General features: G+C 35.8%; 1 protein-coding gene across 4 annotated transcripts in view; it reads right to left on the minus strand.

The window, feature by feature from the left end:
• LOC141491990 (casein kinase II subunit alpha'-interacting protein-like) overlaps nt 1-16,903 on the minus strand; it is an 80,791-nt gene that overhangs the window by 22,677 nt on the left and 41,211 nt on the right. For all 4 annotated transcript variants that reach the window (XM_074192678.1, XM_074192679.1, XM_074192677.1 and 1 more), the window contains one exon: nt 14,561-14,654. In XM_074192678.1, coding sequence (XP_074048779.1) covers nt 14,561-14,599 — 39 coding nt within the window. In that variant the 5' untranslated portion in view covers nt 14,600-14,654. The remainder of the gene's footprint in view (nt 1-14,560; nt 14,655-16,903) is intronic.

Here is a 16,903-nt window from a genome sequence, read left to right on the forward strand (position 1 = left end):
CAATCCATTTTTGGTTCACTCAACCATCAGTGATTTTCCTAAAGTTAAGAATGACCATGTCATTGCCCCACTCAAACTCCAGCAACTTAAACTTGATATAGTTTAACCTCTATTTTCCTCCAATTTCTCAGCTTGTTTGATCAAAGAGGATTCTGAGGAGGAGGATGATATCTTGACTTGCACATGAATTGAATTTAAGTGAGGTGGGGGCTATGCAAAGTCATCAGCCTCATGCCTTTAGAATCATCTGAATCCAGTGGCAAAAAATAGCTCAGGAGGACTGGCATGATCCCAGTTCCTGATGTTGTTCAATCATTTTATTTGCATCCAGTTCTTCACAGCCCCATTTGGAGTTTTCTTGGCAAGGATATTGGAGTAGTTTGCCATTTCCTTCTCTAATTCATTTTACAAATGAGGAAATTGAGGCAAACAGAGTTAAGGGTTTTGTAGGGTCACACAGCTAATAAATGTCCGAGGCAGGATTTAAACTCAGTTCTCTATTCCCTGTGCCATATAAGCTGCTTCATCTAGTTGGTGCTATAAAAAATGCCTGTTTCCATCTTCCATTTTTATCTCCATCAGATAGTGTCAGGAGTATCTTGTGTTTTTCTTTGTATCCCCAGCTCTTACAATGACACTTTTTGAGATTGGTTTTAAAGCTTCCAAAATTTCAAAATGTTCTATTTTCTTTCTTTCAATGATTAGAAAAATATTTTGATTTTAAAATCAGATTTCTTGTGTGTGACTACTTTGGCTTGGTTCTTTAGTTCACACACACACACACACACACACACAGGCAGACACACACAGCATGTCTCATAAAATCAACACATAATCAAAAACCACTCATAGTCGAGCACTGTGAAGGTGTTTGAACAATGTTTAATAATACTATGTTCACAATTGCTTCTTGAATGTTTGCACAGTGATACGAATAGGAAGAGTAGAAAACTTGACTTAATTCCTTCAAAAATCTCAGTCAAACCTGAGATACAGTGATTTTCTTTTAACTGAGGGCAACAAGCCATGAATTCAGTGCCATCTGCTACTAATTAAGCAATGACATTAATGGGGTCTGTTAATGGCCATCCAGTAAGATAAATTCTTAGGTGGCTTTGGAGCAGGTTGCACTTTCAGAAGTAGTAGAGGATATTCAAGTCACAAAATCAGATTCCATTAACATTATATTAGCAGACACCAAATGGAAAAATGGAAAATTAAATGAGTACAGAAAAAAAAAGCTAGACTTGGCACTACCTTTGCAAGTTTTCAAAAAGAGTTGCTATGACCCCATTATAAAAAAGCACCAATCATTGTGAGCTTTAATTAATAGTACATTAATTGAATTAAGCGGTGAATTTTAAATAAATAAATCTAAAGAGCTATTTAAAGTTTTGCCATTAAGCATTTTTAACATCATCCCTTTGGAAAGAGGTTCTTCCCTCAGTATAAAAATCAGACATTCAGATTAGAATTAGACTTATTTTCCTATTCAATGACAAACATCTGAAAATACTACAGAGAGTTTTTTTTTTATTTTTGAAATTCTATTAACCCATTTTCTAATTCAGGTTTTAAAAAACTTAATTTTAGAATTCATGTAAATAGAATTAACTGAGAAAATAATATGACCCAGTTGACAAAGGGCTGGTCTTGGAATCAGAAAGACTTGAATTTAACTCCTGCCTTTGACACATATTAGCTGTGACTATGAGTAGCTCCTTAAAACTATCTATTATCAAAGATTTGAGAATGTGTTTTGGTGAAGAAAATTTACACAGTGGGAAGAGTTCCTTACTCCAAAGAAAGCTCAGGTTCAGATCCAAATACCCTCCTCCAACATCAACAAAAACAAAATTCTACAAAAGGCAAGATTTAATATTTCCAACTTGTTTTAGATTAATATGTAATTATCCCATTGAGGTGATTGACTGAACAAAGTTCCATGTGTTATCACTATTATACAAGGATCATGCTGCTTTTTAAACACAGTATTTACAAGAGATACAACTCATCAGTTTCCAAAAGCCCAAGATTACTTTAATTATGAACTGCTGTCATTTGTTCCCTTTCATTTTTAAAGGCTACGGAACACTGTTTTTTTTATTTTATTACAGCTTAATTTATGTTTTGTTTAAATCTCATGAAAGGGCTTTGAATCATGTTTAACAGAAAAAGTCATTCTGTTAGTACTGAACCATCAGTTAGACTTTGAATGTAGCCAAAAGAGTTCAGTGGGATCAAAAGACATTTTCATTTCAGGAAAAATGTATTTTCAACCTTTTACAAATTTTAATAGCCAATCTAAGTCCTGCAATTATCTCATTAGTTTGTTATTTAGCCTCTGGGCTTTAGAATGGTCTGATTTTTTTTATCAAATTTTATCAAACACATTTTATCAATACAGAATAACTGATTTTCCATTCCATTTCAATTGAAAATGCTTAATATCTAGATTTGAGAGGGGGAATGGGGAAAACATGTACATTAAATACCTATCAGTTTCAAATGGAAAGCATCCAATCTTACTAATTAAATAAATCTTACTACCCATGTGATCCCAAGTTCAAGTAACCCTTTATGCCCCAGTTTCCTCATTTTTAGAATGAAAAGTATGGACTAAATGGCCCCTCAGGTCCCTTCAATTTTTTAATTATAATTCTATGATCCTATGTCATTCAGGAATAATGAATAAAAAATGACAAAAATTATTTCACTATATGGTATATCTAACTTGGCAATTGTTTTATACAATCCGGGTTTATCTGATTCCCCAAAGTTAGAAATAAGTTCTACTCTGGTTTCAGTAGCACTTAGGAAATTAAACTTGTATTATGAAATATATCTTGTCTCCATTGCTAGATTATCAACCAAGGGCAAAGATCATACTTATGCTTCATTCTTTATAAGTGTTGCTCAATAAAGATGTGTTAAGGACTGAAAAAATCATATTTTCATATTACATGCAAGCAAAGCCCTCAAAGAGCTTTCATTCTAATCATGAAAAAAACTCACATAGGACAAAAGTGATCCAGAGGGAGAGAATGAGTGGGGCCACTGGGAAGTAGACTGACACACCTTATTCAGGAATAATGGAAGAGTTGGCTTGATTGTCTTTTCTAGTTCCACAAGTTGAGGTGGAGTTGGGGGTGGGGCTGGGGCTGGGACTCAGGTAGTTGATTGGATTTGAAGCAAATTTCTTGTTAGTGATTATTGTCTTTGATTAGAAGCTTTACTCACTATCAGAAATCTCCAACCCTAGGGGATCCAGGACCTCTCAAACTCACAGTAACCTCAGGCAGTTAACTTCTAATGAGAGCAAATTGGGCAAACCAAAAGGAAAGAGCATAGACATTTGCTAGGTATTTTCTAAGGAATAGGAACCTAGCACACAACAGAGCTAAAGAAACAAGTGGTTAAACTTGGAGCTTGAATTCTTTTTTTAACAAGGCACTCCACAATTCCCTGCCAAACAAGGTCTAGTCACATCTGGTCAAATGTTATATTCCCTCAATTCAAGGTTTTCACACATACAGAAGAAAAACTCCATACCAGAAAAAAGGGAACATCAGCTCTCTGACCCGATCCTCCTCTACAACTATATTATTCTACCAATACCTTGTGCCATCCAGTAAATGGACATCAAATTTGCAAGGATACAGTTCACAATTTGTGGACACAATTCTCATTTAATGAAAAGCCAAAGAAAATAGAGGAGAAATCCTTAAAGTAATAACTTTTAGTTCCAAAGATTCTGCAGTGTAAATTCTCAAAAATGCCTAAAATTAGCTAGTTCAGAATATGTTTCTCCTACCTGCCCACCTCCACTATGGATTGGAGTCCCCAGGGATTATGGTTAAGAAACTAGAAGGCTGAACAACTTCTCCCACTCAAACCTATAGTGAAAGGAGAAATTAAAAGTTTGGATGATTGAATAATCCATTCAATTGCCCCAGGGATATTCTTAGGCATTTAAGCTCACTAAATGGGGAGTTTTGAGGGTATTTCATCAAATACCAAATAATTGAGGTATGTGCTCTTAAATCAAGACATCACTCCCAGGGAGCCTAAAGGTAAAAGGACTTCAAAATTTAGTCATATCTATTTTTACTATTTTATTTTTCCAATTACATGCAACAATCATTTTTTGCAAGGTTTTGTGTCACATTTTTCTCCCTCTCTTCCTTCCTTCCTTCCCTCTACTCCAGATAGAAAACAATCTAATATAGCCTATTCATGTAAAACCATACTAAACATAAATTCATATTAATCATGTTGTGAAAGAAGAATCAAATCAAAATGGGAAAAAGATACATTCTCAAGATCTCTTTAAAAACCTTTGGAAATGATTGTGTAACATGGGAGACACTAGGTCAAGACCACCCAACATGGAATGCCCTCCTCAGAGAGGGTGCTATGCTCTATGAGCAAAGCAGAATTGTAATAACTCAGAAAAACCATGAGATGAACAAATTTGGATGATACATCCCAAATGTTCAAATGGACTATTTGTGTTTGACCTGTGACAAGAGCATTCTGAGAGCATATTGGTCTGATCAACCACATCTGAACACAGAGTAACTTGATTCTAGCATAATGATGTCAATGAACCAACCAACCAGAATACTTACTACCTTCAATCCCTGGAGCAGTTAAGTAGTTCCAATGCAGGCCCTGGAGTTTGGAAGAACTGAGTTCAAATTTAGCCGCAATTATTTCTTGTGTGACACCAGGCAAACCCTGTTTGTCTCAGTTTCCTCATCTGTAAAATGAGCTGGAGAACAAAGTGACAAACCACTGCAATATCTTGGCCACATGACTAATCAACTAACAACAAAAACTTCCTTCCCATAACCCTGATCTCCAGGCTGTTCCTCTCCTTGACGACTTTTTAGGCAACTGGGAAAGGATTTGGTAGTCTGAGGAAGTCAGTAAAGTACTTACTTTGTGTATAATTACTTGGCTTCCTATAACTTATAATCCTTGAGATATATCCTGGCATAGTGATCAAGGCCCTGTACTAGAAATTAGGAACCCAGGTTCAAATGCTGCCTAGTACATTTACTAGTTGTGTGAATAATAAAAGTTATATTGCTTAGTTTCCTCATCTGAAACATGTTATTACATTTCATGCAATAATGACCTCAGAGTTGTTGCAAAATTCAAATGAAAAAATTCATATAAAACGCCTCAAAAACTTTAAAATACTATGCATTAACCAACAATAACCCAGTTTTTAATAACTACAAATTTCTTTTGTTGGCATTGTTGTTCAATCTTTTCAGTTATCTAATTCTTTGTGATCTCATTTAGAAGTTTCTTTGCAAAGATACAGAAGTGCATCTTTTCCTTCTCCAACTCTCAAGAAGTGAGGCCATGGTCCCACAACAAATATATGAGATCAGATTGAAACTCAGGAAGAGGAATCTTTCTGACTTCAGATTCAGTATTCTATCCACTACACTACACTACCTAGCTGCCCCAACTCTCTTACTAGATAATTTTAAACACATTGGAGCATTGGAGCATTGGGGGGAGGTGTTGTGAGAGTAGGCATTCAACCACTTCTATATTCTCCTTGCCCCTTATAGACATTGCTTAGAACATTGCCCATGTTCTGCTCTGGAAAGCATCAATAATCTCTAAATGTTTCAACTCCAGCTCTGGCTCACACAGCAGTGTGGCTCTCTCTACCTCTTAGTTAAAAACTCCTAGGCAAAGACAGCACATTATCAGGTAATGAATATTTACCAAGCACCCATTATGGGCCAATCACTGTACAACACTCATGGTTAGTCCACTAAAGATGGTTAATGATTTTTTCCTATTCTTTGTTTCTCTTTGTCCAAGTTCAATGTGATTCATTCTTGGAGATGATCTCCACCTATAACTTTGATGGTACATCTCAGAGAATAAAACTTCATGTCTAATTTATATTTTTCTGTTACTTTATTTTAACCCTATATTTTCTTTTAATCATATATATATATATATAAAACTATGATAAAAAATACACCAAAAAAAGCATCAAGTATATCTTCATTTTAAAAGCTAGTCTGAAGCATGTTAATTTGGGGGGGGGGGATTCATTTTTTTTATGTTTGCAAGGCAAATGGGGTTAAGTGGCTTGCCCAAGGCCACACAGCTAGGTAATAATTCAGTGTCTGAGACCAGATTTGAACCCAGGTACTCCTGACTCCAAGGCCAGTGCTTTATCCACTATGCCCGCCACCTAGCCACCCCGGAGTACTACTCTAAATGAACATCTGCTTCCTTTACACTAAATTCTAGTTATCCAAAATATTGTTACAAATAATGATAGTAAAGAAGTTTATCTAAACAGATAAACACTTTTCCAGGAAATTATACATTTCAACTAAGAAAGACTACCCATTCTCAAGCAAGAAAAAATTCTTTAAGAAGGCAAGTTGGAAATCAAAATATGTTGAGGCTTATGTCTGCTATTCAAATTCTATTATTTTTGTTACATCTTTTGCTTCCCATAGTTTTTCTGGAATCACATAATCTCAAAATGTCTCTCTTTTCCCAAGCTCTCACACAAATGAGAAATGAGTCATTCTCCTTTTCACAAATAAGAGCTTTATGCTAAACATGGTTTTCTCATTTCCAATGAATTTAGAAAATTATCAACTCTGAGATTTATGATAATATCCTGTTTCTATAGAACTTTAAGATTTCTAAAATATTTTCCTAATAACAATCTTATGAGGAAGATACAACCAAGTATTTTTATCCCTATTTTACAGATCACTAAAACTGAATCAGAACTCATGGAACCAGAGCTTCCAGACCAGTGCTTTAACACAGTGACTTAAAATCCTTTGCTTCAGCCCATTAAACTCTATAGAATGTTAATGTTCCTTAAAACCCTTACCACTCTATCGTAAAAAAATTAGGCATTAGGGGAAAAGTAATTATATCATCAAAGTCTTCTGCAAAGATGCCTTACCTCATAGTGACATGGAAGTGACCCTGGATCTTCAAAAGATTATTCTAGAGATAGAGAAGCTTTTGGAAGTTCCGTTATGTTAGGAAGACTTCAAGTTTGGTCTCCCTAAGAAACTGTTTTATGAAGAACAATCTAGCTTACTTTAGAGAGGCACATCACCAATAGTCTGGGCTACCTGGTGATGATATTTTTGTGAGGCATAACAATCAATTAAATAAAAAAATTAAATGACCTATCAATCAATAAATAAAGCATTTATTAAACATTTACTGTGTTGTAAGTATTATGCCAAGCACTGGAAATAAAAAGAAAACAAAATCATTGATTTCAAGGAGTTTGCATTCTAATGGGGACATGGAGTAGAGGAAATATTGGACGGAGAAATATGTTTTATAATTATTATAATAATGTTCTCTCTTCACTGATCAGGTTTCTTACATTTTAATATTGCTGAAGGCAATAAACACCCTTAACCCCCATCCCATAGTACAAATTTAGATGAGGTAATGATAAAGCAGGGGAAAATGATGGGAACAGAGGCAGGGAAGAAATGTAGCCAGCTAAAGGTTGAGGAGGAACATGAAAGAATTCATGTAAAAGAGCAACTCTGAACCAGAAGAAAGTTTAGGGACAAATGGATTTATTTAAGTATTGCTGTGGTTAGCAGGAGGTAGGGGAAGGGCTGTCCTTAAACCTCTCATCCCTAAGCAACATAAACACTCTAAGCAACCCAAGCTTGCTGTAAGGAAAGGTCAAGGTTTCTCAAGTAGCTTCAAGTAGGTCAATTGAGCAGAGGGTAAGCTTTTTTTTTTAATTTTATTTTTATTAAAGATATTATTTGAGTTTTACAATTTCCCCCCTAATCTTGCTTCCCCCCATCCCCACGGAAAGCACTCTGTCAGTCTTTACTTTGTTTCCATGTTGTACCTTGATCCAAATTGGGTGTGATGAGAGAGAAATCATATCCTTAAAGAAGAGAAGTCTAAAAGGTAACAAGATCAGACAATAAGATATCTGGGTTTTTTTTCTAAATTAAAGGGAATAGTCCCTGAATTTTGTTCAAACTCCACAGCTCCTTATCTGGATACAGATGGCACTCTCCTTTGCAGACAGCCCAAAATTGTTCCTGCTTGTTGCACTGATGGAATGAGAGGGTAAGCTTTTAAGGGAGATGTGGGAAAGCATAGTTTTGATGATAGGGGTTTGTACTTGTGCAATGTACTTTAATAAAAATTTGTTGACCTCATCTCAGTAACTTGAACAATGGAATGGGGGTAGGGGTATACAGTGCCTTCAGCAATGTTAAATGTAAGATACATGATCAGTTCAGAGCAAACATAATATTACAAAACATATTTCTGTCTAATATTTCCTCTACTTTATTCCCCACTCAAACAATTTAGAACCAAATTCTTTGGGAGTCAGGGAGGAAGAGCTCTTTCAAGGGGTGCTTACTCCTAGATTCTGGTTCAGGGTGCTATTTTGCTTGGGCTACCAGATCATGATGTATCACCTGTAATCTGGAGTGTATATACCTTACAAGAAAGATTAAACTCTATCCAAGTTCAGATAGGGACCAGTAAGGAGAAAAGGCAGGAGCCCCAGGAAGAGAAATCTGGGAAAAAATGCAATGCAGGGAAACAATAAAAATCACATTCCATGATTCTAACAAAGATTAGTTCATTTGGTAATTGAATCAATGTATCTAACTTGTCCTATCCAGGTTTGATCTCAGAGACAGATTTCCTCCAGCTCAGATTAGCTGGAGAGATGGTTTCTGGAAAAGGACATTTAAAAATATCCACTTGTTTGTCATTTTTAAAAAAAAAGTAATCTGGAACCTTCCAGACCAAGGAATCCACAACTCAATTATTTACTCAGTTCTTTATACTTAGTATTAATCAATTAAAACCTAGTTTATACTTGGAGGATGAGTTTTCGCTAATGAACAAATTATGAGAATTTTTTTTAGAATACTTTCTTAAGAATATAAATTCTAATTCAAAAATGAATTCATCAAAAGTTAGGAGGTCAATTTGAATTGGAGCCAAAGACTCAGGGATGGTATAAAAATACACACCTGTCCAGTAACTTTTTAACTTTAGCCATATTTAAATGAAGAAAAACTCCAAATTAAGAAATGGATCTCTTATTAAGAAAATTTTGAAACAGATCATAGATATTCTTTCCTTAAAAAACAAACTTGTAGTGATAATCATTTCCTGATGTCACAAATCTTTATCATTTGCCTAAATGAACCCATAGCTTTGTGAGAAGTTAAAGGATCTCAATTAACACAGTAATAATGTAGCTATAAATAAGGATAAATACTGTTTAGCTGGCTGTAAGAATTTAGAGAATTGTAGGTCAAATGACTCACATTCTTACAGTAAATTAAAAAAAAATTAATGGTGTTCCCTTATGTATTTAGATTTCTCTTCCAGGCAGAAGTCATACAGACATTCCATAGAAATGAACCTGGCTTCAAGTCTGCCAGGTGAGAACTTTATAACCAGTTAAGAGAAACCTACCTCACTCAGCTGTGCTGTTAGTAATTCCCTCAATGGAACTTCCTCATGAGAACAGTAGTTATGCAGGTCAAACTCTATTGGACTACTGACATCATTGACAAAATGGTATCCCTTTGATCAATATACTTGATATCAGACACAGACCAAATCAGTTAGTAGTAATATATAGTTCAATATAAATATATATAAAATATAGCAACTTTCTATAATCAGGACTTCAGGCAAGGAAAAATTACAATTCATTTTATTGTAAGGATTATGGTTTAAATGAAATATAATAAAAAGTTATGATGGAAAAATACCACAATTCTAAATTACATCTAGAACTAGATTTTTATAAAAAACAATATTTAAACAGGTTCAGTTCTTAACCATGTTAAAAAGAAACAAACAAACCATTGCTTTCAAAATCCCTTTAAACAATAAGAATATCCCTTAGGATTTTTGAATGTGGCAAATAAAACAAAACAGTCTTAAGAAAAATCATATTTTTTAGAGACAAATGGGTTTATTTAAGTATTGCTGTGGTTAGCAGGAGGTAGGGGAAGGTCTATCGTTAAACCTCTCAAACCTAAGCAACATAAACAGTCTAAGCAACCCAAGTTTGCTTACTGTTGAGCAGTAAGGAAAGGTCAAGGTTTCTTTCCAAAACCAGCATTCCTGAATTATTTCCATATCAAATTCAAACTAAGTTAGTTGTTTAGAACTTCCACGAAGCAACTCCTTTTCCAGAGTTGATGACCTTGAAAAATAGAGAATTGAGGGGGCAGCTAGGTGGCCCAGGGGATAGAGCACCAGCCCTGGATTCAGGAGGACCTGAGTTCAAATGTGGCCCTCAGACTCTTAATAGTTAACTAGCTGTGTGACCTTGGGCAAGTCATTTAACCCTCTTGCCTTAAATAAATATTTGGGAAAAAAATTCATAAATTTACAAAATGCCTGACTGCCTAATTTAATACTTCCAAATTAAATAATTTCAAAATACACCCCTTTGGCATATCCAGAATCAAGAGGGTAAGAGAGCCAAGGCAGAAGTAAGAGTTGAACTGAGAGAGTGGGCTGGGTGGAGTCCAGTGAAATGGCAAAGGAGGGGGAAGGAGGAGAGAAGAGATTATGGGAGAAGAAACACTCAAATTTCTTCAAACAAGACAATATAAATTAGGCACCTGTAGTTTAAATTTCTTTGAGATCATGCCAATTAAGACTAGGCATAATTTAGGGTCATTTTTTAGTCATACCTGTACACATAGAATGCCCTGAAGTACTTCATTTCTTTTATCATTTTTAAGCATGGACCCCAAAACTAAAAAAAACTTAACTCTTAGTAAAATTCCTAGTTTTTCTGAGAAAAGCTTCAAGTAATGGAAGCTTTTTCACACCCACATACCATCATAATGAGAGAAAGGAAGAGAGTAGCCCAAAGGGGCTAAAGCAAAAAAGGGAGGAGGAAACAAAAGGTATATTCCAAGTCTGATTACTTCCCTAAAACCAACCACCTCTTTAAAAAACTTTTCCAAAAAAAGTGGCAACGTTACTGCTGATTTGTTTCTTGGGTTCAGTTCTGCCCTGCAAAGAATCACGACTCAAACTTGGGAATGCAGGTTTTGGAAAGAAAATAGAAATTTATTAAAGGAAGTTGCAGCATATTAAGAAAGGGGTAGAAAAGTTAGAAAGTTTTAAGAGAAGACCATATGGATTGCTGATTAAATTTTGGCCAGGCCAGCTGGCCAAGGTTCCACAAGAGTCAAAGAGGCCACCTCCCCCTTCTCTCAGAGTCCATGGGAGGAGGTGGTGACCTGGGAGTGACCCAAATCTCTTATAGGAGATTTTGTCTTTTGGGGAGGGATCCCTTTTGGGTGGTCTTCCAAGACCTGTCCTTCCAGACTGCCCTGGAAAAGCAATGCAATCCAAGTTGAAGGTCAGACCCTCTAAATTAGATGTTAAAGGAAGGAAAATTCCCTTTACCATCTACTGATCTCATCATCCCCTATGAGCACGTTTCCTTGCATCAATAAAGCTTGGAATTCCCTCACACTCACATACCATAAGGACTATGTGGCCATAGCCAGTCATCCTCTTAGCAATTAGAAGAGGAGGGAAGTTTAGCTTGGTGAGAGAAGGAAGCAAAAAGAAAGTACTGCCTCTTCAAGGGAGGGAAGGAGGAAAAAGTGAGAAAAACACAGCAGACTATGACAGTAAGATCAGAGCAAACTCATAATCCCATACAATCAAGAAAGCCAGGAAAAATTTAAGCTGTTCTATTCTTTAAGGTCCTAGCTTTAGATTGACTCCTAATAAAACACAGCCTAAGCTGTGTAAACCTCAGAAGCAAAAAAACAAAACAAAAAACCCAAAACAAAAAAGCCCCACATTTTAAACACCGGTGGACTAAACTGCAGTCCAGATTCACTGCTAATCACAACTGTCACCCTCATCCCCAGTATTCTGGGAGGAACCTAAGGCTGGTTGGTACCCCAAAACCCAAGTATTCTTAGGACTACAGCCCAGGGCCTTCCAAGACCCTCAGAGTCTCTGGAAGGCTGTCCCAGCACTTCTGACAAACCAGGGTCTCTGGGCACTGCTCCTGTCCCTTCTTGATATTAAGGGAAAAAAATCTCCAAAAAAATCAAGTTCTACTGGGCAACTCAGCCAGGACTCTGAACCTAGGCAGAGGGAAATTTACATAAAAACTCAGCTGAGACTCTAAACCAGAGAGAGGGTAGGCTTACAAACAAAACAACCAGAAATGGCTTACCTGAGAAGCAAGTCTCCTGCTGGATGCCAACCCACTCAGGGACACCAAAATGATGCCCAGGAAAAAATTTAGCCAGCTAAAAGTTCAGGAGGACTATGAAAGAATTAATGTAAAAGACCAACTCTGACACACACAAAAAAATTAGGGACAAAAAAAGGTTGATTTAAGTACTGCTGTGGCTAGTAGAAGATACAGGAAAGAAAGAGTAAAGAGTAGAAAGCTCTAAAGGGATTAGCAGCAGCCACATCAACATAAATTGCCATGAGAAATTGAACAATAAGGACAGGTATGAGTGTGAAGGGTTACCCAGGGGATCAAGCTCCCCCAAAATGAGCTAGCTTCACTAGAAGACAAGCAACTCAACTGAATAAAGGGTGAGCTTTTAAGGGGGATGTAGGGAGCAGTAGGCAGGGGTCAATAACTCAGAGAGCAGAGATGAAGTAATAAGGGATATGTCAATGAGGGACAGTAGCTCAAAGACTTAATTTTCAGGCTAGGGCAGGGACCATTGTTTTGTTGATAGGGGCTTGACCCTGTCAGGGAGGGGCAAGGTCTTTACTAAAAGGTCATTGGCCCATCTCAATAATTTGAACAATGGGATGGGAGTAGGTGTATACATTGCCTTCAGAAATGATAAAAGTAAGATACATGGTAATTGCAGAGGGAACATTATGAAAATAAGTATAAAACATATTTTTCTATCCAATAGTTCCTCTAATTCAATCACACATGTTTGAATACATCAATACAAGATACAGAATAGATGAAAGGTCACATTTGAAGGAAAGATACCAGCATTTTTGGAAATAAAGAAGAGATTCCTAATGTAAATGGTATATGATCTGAGTCTTTAAGGGACTCAAAGATTCTAAGAGGCAGAGGTAAGGGAAGTAGTATTCCAGGTATGGGGGACCATTTATACATGTTTTTGAAGATATGTTAGCAATAGTAAATAGACCAATAAGACTGGACTATTGAGTTTGTGAAAGAACACTAGAGAAATAGACCATATTTTGAGGAGTTTTAAATCTAAACAAAGAGATTTAAAATTCTAATCCTAGAAGTGATAAATGATGAAAGCATGAGCCAGTGTTGTGACTATTTGAGAGTACAGAAGGAATGAAGAATGCCTGTTTCCTAGATTTTAACATATAAAACTAAGAAGTATCTTTTTAATTTTAATGTTAAATATGTTTTATATATTTTATATTTTTATAATATAATATGGTAAATAATATAACAATATTTTTATATTTTCAGTTTTATTTTTATATATTTATATTTAATAGCAAGACAACAGGTAAATAGCCAAAGTACTTCATTGTTAACCATCAGGCTGTTAAAAGGAAGTAAAAAAGGCCTCCAATATGTTGGACCCTATGGAAAATTTTTAGGTCATGGATAAGAGTTACAGAAAATGTACAGGAATGGAAGGAATTCAATCTACATCATTAGAGTGAGCTCACAAACTTACATTTATAAGTCCAAGTGAGTATTTCAGTAATCATACCACCCTCTACTAAAGCCTTTCTCCAACTCTTTTTGGTGATAAATGGGTGATCCTATGTTATAAAAGGTAATACCAGAGAAACATAAACACTTCCTGTTCCCAAGAACCCAGAAGAGTCTGCAGTTTCAGGGCTGGTGAGATGTCTGGTATCTAAGTACCATATTGATAAATCATATTTCCTTGAAGCAGCAAAGTAGTAGGACATGTCATACAAATAATTACTGTACTTTATCTTTATATAGTCCCTGTTTTTTAAAGCATTTAAAAGGCATATACATTTCCTAGTTATTTAGCCTATTTGTGTTCTCTAATGATTAGTTCATTAATCTTACTTCATAACAAACAATTACTCAGCTTCAAAACAATGTATGTGTACCATACATATTTTTCTTGTGATTTTGTGAGCCTAAAAGTCATGGAATAACAGAGTCCTCAAAGAATTAGAAGAGTAGGTCTCTCAAAGTAACCCAGAAAGACACATGATAGATGGGGTGTTCTAGGAGAACTACTACTTCTGCTGAGAGGGATGACTGTGTCCTTTGCAGAGTTGCTCATTCACTTTTGGTGTCTACCTGGCACTCAACTCTCACCCATGATTCCAAAAAGCTGTGTCATGGACAGCAGCCACACCCCAGGAAACTGTTTTGGTAGATGGGCTAAATCAGATAGGGGGAAATCAACAGACCTCAAACCTGTCAATGTGTTAGAGGGGTATCTACCCTAAGCAAGTGAAGACTTCTCTTGAAGAATGGGCAGATAAGAACAGTTTGTAGCAGCTACTGTGAAGCCCTTACTTGACCAGACATTGAAGATGCCAACATCATCCACTGCATCCTGGATCATTGCCAATAGCCTTGACTTTTGCCTTCTTACTGGACTTTGATGACTCTGGAAGAGAGAGTGAGTCTGATGACTGTGCAACTCTTGTCTCATTTAAATCCAATTCACAGCACAAATTAAGTTATCACCCATATCATGGGACTCTTCATAAATAAAGGATGAAAAAAATAAATTAAAAGTCATTGATTAAGCATTTATTATATGCAAAGCATTTATTAAGCATTTATTTTATTCAAAGATAATCCTTCTAGATAGACAAAATAGTCCTTCTTTGGGAGTTTATATTCTAATATGAGAAGAGTGAATGCAAAGGCTGTGTTCCTCAGAAAGTAACAGCAAGGCAGATGGTGACGTGTATTCTTTAGTGTCATTTCAATTCATTTCTGACATTGTATGAAGGACTTCAAGGATGTACACTTTCTTTTCTGGGACTCATTCTTCTCCAGGCTGCACCCTTGACTTTCTCTACCAAGTACCAGCTCTTAATTCTAAGTGCCCAACCCCACTTCTCTTTCATTCCTCTCCAATTTTCCTTTTATATGTTGTCCTCACACATTAGAACATAAGCTCCTTGAGGGCTGAAATTTTTTCATTGTGTTTGTATTCCCAGAACTTAGAACAGTATCCTGAACATGATAAAGTTGCAAATTAGTAAATGCATATTGTTTCTAGTTCTAAAATAGTGGTGACTGCTTGAAGAAGCAAGGGTTGGGTTTCTTCTTTCCCAATACTGATGCTCTGGACAATGGCTTGAGGTGAGGCAAGGCAGCGTGGAGCAGAATCTTTGGCCTGCTATAGAAGTTACTATTCCCAAGATCTCTTGAAAGAAAGTTTTGGATTTTTTTTCCTCTTACATAAGAAATGGGATAAGGTGGTAGCAGTACTTTGGGCCAGTTGATATATTCTATCTCCTTTTTATCTCTCTAGCATTTTGCTGCTTGGACTAGGCTGACTTGCCTGCCTGGTTTTGGTAGTTGTATTATTGCAAATAATTATACAGGTAAAAATCATAAATAAAGTTATCAGAGAAATGTAAAAGGAAATGGGCTGACTATAGCAAGAGTATGGAATATAATAAATGATGAGCACACATGTTCCATTAGCATCCTCACTGAGCAAAGGAATCTGGAGAAAGGTCTGAAGCATGTTCAGTCTATTATCTTGTATGAGATTTATGAGAGGAAATGGACAAAAGCAGCATAAGATAAAAAGACATAAATGGGCTGCCCTCTAGATCTACAACAATTGGAGAGAGTATTCATAACATCAAAGCATTAATATAAACTTTGGGTTTGAGTTAATCTGTTAACTTGATTTTTAAAGATAAAAAAAATTTTAGGGGCAGCTAGGTGGTGCAGTAGATAGAGCGCCAGTCCTGGAGTCAAGAGTACCTGAGTTTAAATCCAGCCTCAAACACTTATTACCTAGCTGTGTGGCCTTGGGCAAGCCACTTAAACCCATTGCCTTGCAAAAACCTAAAAAAAATATGGGGGAGGGTGATTCAATTTGACCCATTGATTAAAGTATACATTTAAAAGCTTTGACTATTAAGTGGATCAGTTGTTGATCCTCAATTTCTAAAGTTGCAATGTTTGTGCAATGATACCTGTCCTGCCTTACCCCATAGGTATGGGATGAGCATACAATAATATAAAAAGGGAGAAAATATTATAAAATATGTGGTATTTTTATTAATAATTTATAATTTTTGACAAAGAAATATTTTTGTCCATTGGCGAGCCCCCTACAAAGGGAAGTGGGTGAAGGGATAAGAATTTATATAGTGCCGATAAGATTGGTACTGTCATTAACTTTGTTTTATAATTGAGAAAGCTGGGGCATATAGTGGTTAAGTGACTTACCAAGAGTTACACATTTAATAAATGTTTAAAGCTGAATTTGAATTCAGGTCTTCTAGAATCAAGGCCCAGAGCCTTACCTGTTTTTGAAAACTAGTTAACACCGTGGCATTTCAAGAGTTGCAACATTAATTTTCAGGCAAGTTTATGATTCAGTTGATGAGATTGGTTTGAAAATTAATCTCAATAAGTAAAGGGAATAAATTAACTTCACCTATAAGTCATTTTCAGGAAGAACAGTAGTGTGATATAAATTCCTAAAATCAGACTTTTTTAAAAAATCAAAGTAAACATTCATTAATTCTAATGAACATTCATTAATGCTGTTATTATTTAAAACTGGATTAAGGTTCTAACACTTGGAAGAAAAAAGAAAATACTTTGAATTACTTTTAATTTATCATGATTAGAAATATAAAAAGGCATGGAATATTCTGA

This window comes from Macrotis lagotis, chromosome 6, assembly GCF_037893015.1.
Source record: "Macrotis lagotis isolate mMagLag1 chromosome 6, bilby.v1.9.chrom.fasta, whole genome shotgun sequence".
Classification (NCBI taxonomy): Eukaryota; Metazoa; Chordata; class Mammalia; order Peramelemorphia; family Peramelidae; genus Macrotis; species Macrotis lagotis.